The sequence below is a fragment of the Salvelinus namaycush genome, unplaced genomic scaffold, assembly GCF_016432855.1.
Source record: "Salvelinus namaycush isolate Seneca unplaced genomic scaffold, SaNama_1.0 Scaffold540, whole genome shotgun sequence".
NCBI classification, from domain to species: domain Eukaryota; kingdom Metazoa; phylum Chordata; class Actinopteri; order Salmoniformes; family Salmonidae; genus Salvelinus; species Salvelinus namaycush.
This window is the reverse complement of record NW_024061243.1, coordinates 42,590-51,286: the sequence shown is the minus strand read 5'-3', so window position 1 is coordinate 51,286 and position 8,697 is coordinate 42,590. Positions and strand designations below refer to the sequence as shown.

Genomic DNA, 8,697 nt, shown 5'->3' with positions numbered 1-8,697 from the left:
AGAGCGATAGATGGCATGCACCCCCCCTCCTCCACCCCCTCCTCCTAGAGGCAGGGATATGGCTTTGACTCCCCCGTTCTCCCCATTGACCTCCCCCTTGTCTCCCCCCTCGTGGCATTTGAACCTGAGCAGCCTGACTCCCTTCCCTCCCCCACCTCTCCCCCTGTTCAGTAGAGGCCTATAGACAGTCCTATACATCCTCCATAGCCATAGGCCGCTCACACACACCCACCCCCCAGACAGAACACACAACAACACACACCCTGCAAACAGCCACCAGCAGAACACAGCTCTGCCTCCCGCCGCGCTACCACCCCCCCGTCCCAGCCGATCCCCCCAGGGACCGGAACCTCCAACCTGTCTGACTGTGGTTACTGGGGCGGTCAGGGTCTGGGATCTAGGTGGTGGGGGTTGAGTTGGGGTCCTAGGTGGCTGAGTTGGGGTCCTAGGTGGCTGAGTTGGGGTTCTAGGTGGTGGGGGTTGAGTTGGGGTCCTAGGTGGCTGAGTTGGGGTTCTAGGTGGCTGAGTTGGGGTTCTAGGTGGTGGGGGTTGAGTTGGGGTCCTAGGTGGCTGAGTTGGGGTTCTAGGGGGTTGAGTTGGGGTTCTAGGGGGTTGAGTTGGGGCTCTAGGTGTGACGGTTGTGGTCATGGTGGGGTGTGGTGAGAGTCTGGTAAATCCTCTATAGAGACCATGATGCTCCCAGCTGTTCCCTCCCCCAACCCTCCCCTCCTCTGTCCCCGCCCTGCTCTCCTCCCACTCCACCAGGATGGTCACTATCTCCCACCAAGACCATGTGACTGACTCATTCACCAGGAGGGGCAGGTGGGTGGGGTCGGTAGGGTGTAGAGGAGGGGTGGTGGGTTTCAGGGTAGCTGTGGTGGTAGTAGTGGGTACCACAGTAGTAGTAGTGGTAGCAGGAGTAGTGGGTACACCAGTAGTAGTAGCAGTAGTAGTAGTAGCAGGAGTAGAAGTAGTGGGTACCACAGTAGTAGTAGCAGTAGTAGTGGTAGTAGGAGTAGTAGTGGTAGTAGGAGTAGTAGTGGTGGGGAAGGTAGTAGGAACTGTGGTTGTGGCTCCTGTGGTGGTAGTTCTGGTAGTAGTGGTGGTGGGGGGTAGTGTAGGGGTAAGTTGAGGTTCAGAGTCTCCAGGGGGGCCATCGGGTTTAGCAACAGGTGAGCAGTACTCCTCATCCTCCAGCCCCACGATTGGTCGGCCGGCCAGGGAGGGAGGCGTGGCACAGGTAACACTCTCTTCGTCCGGGGTGATGAGTATTCCATCCCTCGTGTACACGTTGAAGCCCTGATCATCCAGGTGCTTCTTCAGGTAACCCACCTTAAAATACAATACAACTTTATTAACCCACCTTCAAATACAATACAACTTTATTAACCCACCTTCAAATACAATACAACTTTATTAACCCACCTTCAAAAACAATACCTTTATTAACCCACCTTCAAATACAATACAACTTTATTAACCCACCTTCAAATACAATACAACTTTATTAACCCACCTTCAAATACAATACAACTTTATTAACCCACCTTCAAATACAATACAACTTTATTAACCCACCTTCAAATACAATACAACTTTATTAACCCACCTTCAAATACAATACAACTTTATTAACCCACCTTCAAAAACAATACTTTTTTATTAACCCACCTTCAAATACAATACAACTTTATTAACCCACCTTCAAATACAATACAACTTTATTTAAACACACCTAGAGAACGTACATTACAGGGTTCAAGACTAGAATAGAGAACATATCTTACAGGGTTCTAGACTAGAGAACGTACATTACAGGGTTCAAGACTAGAATAGAAAACATATCTTACAGGGTTCTAGACTAGAGAACGTACATTACAGGGTTCAAGACTAGAATAGAGAACATATCTTACAGGGTTCTAGACTAGAGAACGTACATTACAGGGTTCAAGACTAGAATAGAGAACATATCTTACAGGGTTCTAGACTAGAGAAAGTACATTACAGGGTTCAAGACTAGAATAGAAAACATATCTTACAGGGTTCTAGACTAGAGAACGTACATTACAGGGTTCAAGACTAGAATAGAAAACATACCTTACAGGGTTCAAGACTAGAATAGAAAACATACCTTAAAGATTTCTAGACTAGAGAACATACATTACATCGTTCGAGACTAGAATAGAAAACATACGTTACAGGGTTCTAGACTAGAATAGAAAACATACCTTACAGGGTTTTAGACTAGAATAGAGAACATACCTTACAGGGTTCTAAACTAGAATAGAAAACATACCTTAAAAGGTTCTAGACTAGACTAGAGAACATCTTACAGGGTTGTAGACTAGAATAGAGAACACACTGTACAGGGATCTAGACTAGATAACCTAGCTTACAGGGATCTTGACTAGACAATGTACAGTACAGGGTTCTAGACTAGAATAGAGAACACACCTTACAGGGTTCTTGACTAGAATAGAAAACATACCTTAAAAGGTTCTAGACTAGACTAGAGAACATCTTACAGGGTTGTAGACTAGAATAGAGAACACACTGTACAGGGATCTAGACTAGATAACCTACCTTACAAGGATCTTGACTAGAGAATGGACATTACAGGGTTCTAGACTAGAATAGAGAACATACCTTACAGGGTTCTTGACTAGAATAGAAAACATACCTTAAACGGTTCTAGACTAGAGAACATGCCTTACAGGGTTCTAGACTAGAAAAGAAAACATACATTAAAAGGTTCTAGACTAGAATAGAAAACATACCTTAAAAGGTTCTAGACTAGACTAGAGAACGTACATTCTAGACTAGAATAGAGAACACACCTTAAAAGGTTCTAGACTAGACTAGAGAATGTACATTACAGGGTTCAAGACTAGAATAGAGAACATACCTTAAAGGGTTCTAGACTAGAATAGAGAACACACCTTACAGGGTTCTAGACTAGAATATAAAACATACCTTAAAAGGTTCTAGACTAGACTAGAGAACATACCTTACAAGGTTCTAGACTAGGCTAGAGAACATACCTTACAGGGTTCTAGACTAGAGAACTTACCTTACAGGGCTCTAGACTAGGCTAGAGAACGTACCTTACAGGGCTCTAGCGACTAGTGAACATGCCTTACAGTGTTCTAGATTAGAGATTTTACACTTTACAGGGTTCTTGACTAAAGAACATACCTTACAGGGTTCTAGACTAGACCAACAAACATACCTTACAGGGTTCTAGACTAGAACAGAGAACATACCTTATATGGTTCTAGACTAGAGAATTAACTTTACATGGTTCTAGACTAGAAAAGAGAACATACCTAATAGGGTTCTAGACTAAAGAATTAACTTTACAGGGTTTTAGACTAGAGAATGTACCTTACAGGCTTCTTGACTAGAGAACATACCTTACAGGGTTCTAGGCTATAGAACGTACCTTACAGGGTTCTAGACTAGATAACATACCTTACAGGGTTCTAGACTAGAGAATATACCTTACAGGGTTCTAGAGACAAGATAATGTGCCTTAAATGGTTCTACAGCACGTACTTTACAGGGTTCTAGACTAGAGAACATACCGTACAGGGTTATAGACTAGAGAACATACCTTACAAGGTTCTAGACTAGAGAACATACCTTACAGGGTTCTAGACCAGAGAACATACCTTTCAGGGTTCTAGACTAGAGAACATACCTTACAAGGTTATAGACTAGACTAGAGAATGTACCTTACAGAAGCAGGCCCAGGGGTTCTGCGACAGGTAGGTGTAGGGAACGTCAGGTTTGGCAGAGAACCACTGGTCAGGCATGGTTTTGATGCGGTTCTGCTCTAGAACCAGGGTTTCGATGGCCGGGAGGGAGTGAAACATCAGAGGGGGCAGAACAGAGATACGGTTCTGAGAAAGTTCCAGGATCTAGAACAAACAACAACAGGGGTGTTAATTGACTTACTAGCTGACTGACTAACTAACTAACTGACAAACTAACTGACTGACTAGCTAACTGACTATCCTACTAGCTGCCTGACTAGCTAACTAGCTGACTAACTAACTGACTAGCTAACTGACTGACTAGCTAGCTAACTAACTAACTTACAAACTAACTTCCTGACTAACTGACTAGCTAAATAACTAACTGACTGACAAGCTAACTAACTAGCTAACTTACTGACTGACTAGCTAACTGACTGACTAGATAACTAACTAGCTGCCTGAATAGCTAACTAGCTAACTAACTGACTGACTAGCTAACTAACTAACTAGCTGCCTGCCTAGCTAACTATCTGACTAAGTAACTGACTAGCTAACTAACTAGCTAACGTACTGACTAGCTAACTGACTGACTAGATAACTAACTAGCTAGTTAACTAACTAACGGACTATATAACTGACTGACTAGCTAACTAACTAACTCGATAGCTAAATAGCTAGCTAACTAGATAACTAACTGACTAGATAACTAACTAGCTAGCTAACTAACTGATTAGCTAACTAACTAACTGGCTGACTAGCTAACTGACTGACTAGCTAACAAAAAATGGACTGACTATCTAACTAACTAGCTAATCAGGTAACCAAACAATTAACCAATAAACAAATCAACTAATTAACTACGTGGCGTACTGACCTGTAGCAGCCTGAGCCCAGAGAAGGACAGGTCGTCTAGTGTCTCCAGGACATTCTGGTCCAGATAGAGTTCTAGCAGGCCCGGCGTGGCTCTGAAGGAGTGAGGGGGCAGGGTTCTAATGCGGTTCCCTACCAGGCGTAGAACCCCCAGGGTGGGGAGAACCGGGCCGGGGGACAGGGGAACCTCTGGAACTGCGTTGTGGCTCAGATCTATCTCATAGAGCTCTGGGAAGTGACTATAGGAGGACCAGGTTAGACTGGAGAACTGGTTCTGGGTGAAGATCAGCACCTAGAACACAGGAGAGATGATGATAATGGTGTATAGTATAGCAGAGGAGAGTTTGGTGGAAAATAAGTATTTGGTCAATAACAAAAGTTTCTCAATACTTTGTTATATACCCTTTGTTGGCAATGACAGAGGTCAAACGTTTTCTGTAAGTCTTCAAAAGGTTTTCACACACTGTTGCTGGTATTTTGGCCCATTCCTCCATGCAGATCTCCTCTAGAGCAGTGATGTTTTGGGGCTGTTGCTGGGCAACACGGACTTTCAACTCCCTCCAAAGATTTTCTATGGGGTTGAGATCTGGAGACTGGCTAGGCCACTCCAGGACCTTGAAATGCTTCTTACGAAGCCACTCCTTCGTTGCCCGGGCGGTGTGTTTGGGATCATTGTCATGCTGAAAGACCCAGCCACGTTTCATCTTCAATGCCCTTGCTGATGGAAGGAGGTTTTCACTCAAAATCTCACGATACATGGCCCCATTCATTCTTTCCTTTACACGGATCAGTCGTCCTGGTCACTTTGCAGAAAAACAGCCCCAAAGCATGATGTTTCCACCCCCATGCTTCACAGTAGGTATGGTGTTCTTTGGATGCAACTCAGCATTCTTTGTCCTCCAAACACGACGAGTTGAGTTTTTACCAAAAAGTTCTATTTTGGTTTCATTTGACCATATGACATTTTCCCAATCTTCTTCTGGATCATCCAAATGCTCTCTAGCAAACTTCAGACGGGCCTGGACATGTACTGGCTTAAGCAGGGGGACACGTCTGGCACTGCAGGATTTGAGTCCCTGGCGGCGTAGTGTGTTACTGATGGTAGGCTTTGTTACTTTGGTCCCAGCTCTCTGCAGGTCATTCACTAGGTCCCCCCGTGTGGTTCTGGGATTTTTGCTCACCGTTCTTGTGATCATTTTGACCCCACGGGGTGAGATCTTGTGTGGAGCCCCAGATCGAGGGAGATTATCAGTGGTCTTGTATGTCTTCCATTTCCTAATAATTGCTCCCACAGTTGATTTCTTCAAACCAAGCTGCTTACCTATTGCAGATTCAGTCTTCCCAGCCTGGTGCAGGTCTACAATTTTGTTTCTGGTGTCCTTTGACAGCTCTTTGGTCTTGGCCATAGTGGAGTCTGGAGTGTGACTGTTTGAGGTTGTGGACAGGTGTCTTTTATACTGATAACAAGTTCAAACAGGTGCCATTAATACAGGTAACGAGTGGAGGACAGAGGAGCCTCTTAAAGAAGAAGTTACAGGTCTGTGAGAGCCAGAAATCTTGCTTGTTTGTAGGTGACCAAATACTTATTTTACACCATAATTTGCAAATCAATTCATAAAAAATCCTACAATGTGATTTTCTGGATTTTTTTTTCTAATTTTGTCTGTCATAGTTGAAGTGTACCTATGATGAAAATTACAGGCCTCTCTCATCTTTTTAAGTGGGAGAACTTGCACAATTGGTGGCTGACTAAATACTTTTTTGCCCCACTGTAAATATGCCCTGTATATACAATATAAATATGCCCTGTATATACACCATTAATATGCCCTGTATATACAATATAAATCAAATAAAATGTTATTAGTCACATGCGCTAAATACAACAGCTGTAGTAGACCTTACAGTGAAATGCTGAATACAACAGGTGTAGACCTCACAGTGAAATGCTGAATACAACAGCTGTAGTAGACCTTACAGTGAAATGCTAAATACAACAGCTGTAGTAGACCATACAGTGAAATGCTAAATACAACAGCTGTAGTAGACCATACAGTGAAATGCTGAATACAACAGCTGTAGTAGACCTTACAGTGAAATGCTGAATACAACAGGTGTAGTAGACCTCACAGTGAAATGCTGAATACAACAGGTGTAGTAGACCTTACAGTGAAATGCTGAATACAACAGGTGTAGTAGACCTCACAGTGAAATGCTGAATACAACAGGTGTAGTAGACCTTACAGTGAAATGCTGAATACAACAGGTGTAGTAGACCTTACAGTGAAATGCTGAATACAACAGGTGTAGTAGACCTTACAGTGAAATGCTGAATACAACAGGTGTAGTAGACCTTACAGTGAAATGCTGAATACAACAGGTGTAGTAGACCTCACAGTGAAATGCTGAATACAACAGGTGTAGTAGACCTCACAGTGAAATGCTGAATACAACAGGTGTAGTAGACCTCACAGTGAAATGCTGAATACAACAGGTGTAGTAGACCTCACAGTGAAATGCTGAATACAACAGGTGTAGTAGACCTCACAGTGAAATGCTGAATACAACAGGTGTAGTAGACCTCACAGTGAAATGCTGAATACAACAGGTGTAGTAGACCTCACAGTGAAATGCTGAATACAACAGGTGTAGTAGACCTCACAGTGAAATGCTGAATACAACAGGTGTAGTAGACCTCACAGTGAAATGCTGAATACAACAGGTGTAGTAGACCTCACAGTGAAATGCTGAATACAACAGGTGTAGTAGACCTCACAGTGAAATGCTGAATACAACAGGTGTAGTAGACCTCACAGTGAAATGCTTAATACAACAGCTGTAGTAGACCTTACAGTGAAATGCTGAATACAACAGCTGTAGTAGACCTTACAGTGAAATGCTGAATACAACAGGTGTAGTAGACCTTACAGTGAAATGCTGAATACAACAGCTGTAGTAGACCTTACAGTGAAATGCTGAATACAACAGGTGTAGTAGACCTTACAGTGAAATGCTGAATACAACAGGTGTAGTAGACCTTACAGTGAAATGCTGAATACAACAGGTGTAGTAGACCTTACAGTGAAATGCTGAATACAACAGGTGTAGTAGACCTCACAGTGAAATGCTGAATACAACAGGTGTAGTAGACCTTACAGTGACATGCTGAATACAACAGGTGTAGTAGACCTTACAGTGAAATGCTGAATACAACAGGTGTAGACCTCACAGTGAAATGCTGAATACAACAGGTGTAGACCTCACAGTGAAATGCTGAATACAACAGGTGTAGACCTCACAGTGAAATGCTGAATACAACAGGTGTAGTAGACCTCACAGTGAAATGCTGAATACAAGAGGTGTAGTAGACCTTACAGTGAAATGCTGAATACAACAGGTGTAGTAGACCTCACAGTGAAATGCTGAATACAACAGGTGTAGACCTCACAGTGAAATGCTGAATACAACAGGTGTAGTAGACCTTACAGTGAAATGCTGAATACAACAGGTGTAGTAGACCTTACAGTGAAATGCTGAATACAACAGCTGTAGTAGACCTTACAGTGAAATGCTGAATACAACAGGTGTAGTAGACCTTACAGTGAAATGCTGAATACAACAGGTGTAGTAGACCTCACAGTGAAATGCTGAATACAACAGGTGTAGTAGACCTCACAGTGAAATGCTGAATACAACAGGTGTAGTAGACCTTACAGTGAAATGCTGAATACAACAGGTATAGTAGAACTCACAGTGAAATGCTGAATACAACAGGTGTAGTAGACCTCACAGTGAAATGCTGAATACAACAGGTGTAGTAGACCTCACAGTGAAATGCTGAATACAACAGGTGTAGTAGACCTCACAGTGAAATGCTGAATACAACAGGTGTAGTAGACCTGACAGTGAAATGCTGAATACAACAGGTGTAGTAGACCTTACAGTGAAATGCTGAATACAACAGGTGTAGTAGACCTTACAGTGAAATGCTGAATACAACAGGTGCAGTAGACCTTACAGTGAAATGCTGAATACAACAGGTGTAGTAGACCTTACAGTGAAATGCTGA

The 8,697-nt window shown here is 43.1% G+C and overlaps 1 protein-coding gene across 1 annotated transcript in view; it reads right to left on the bottom strand.

Moving 5' to 3' along the window:
- Window positions 1-383: 383 nt before the first annotated feature.
- LOC120041783 (platelet glycoprotein Ib alpha chain-like) overlaps window positions 384-8,697 on the bottom strand; it is a 34,156-nt gene continuing 25,842 nt past the window's right edge. Inside the window, exons 3-6 of the mRNA XM_038986645.1 lie at window positions 4,633-4,920; window positions 3,735-3,920; window positions 690-1,332; window positions 384-625 (exon numbers count right to left, since the gene is read on the bottom strand). Coding sequence (XP_038842573.1) covers window positions 384-625; window positions 690-1,332; window positions 3,735-3,920; window positions 4,633-4,920 — 1,359 coding nt within the window. The remainder of the gene's footprint in view (window positions 626-689; window positions 1,333-3,734; window positions 3,921-4,632; window positions 4,921-8,697) is intronic.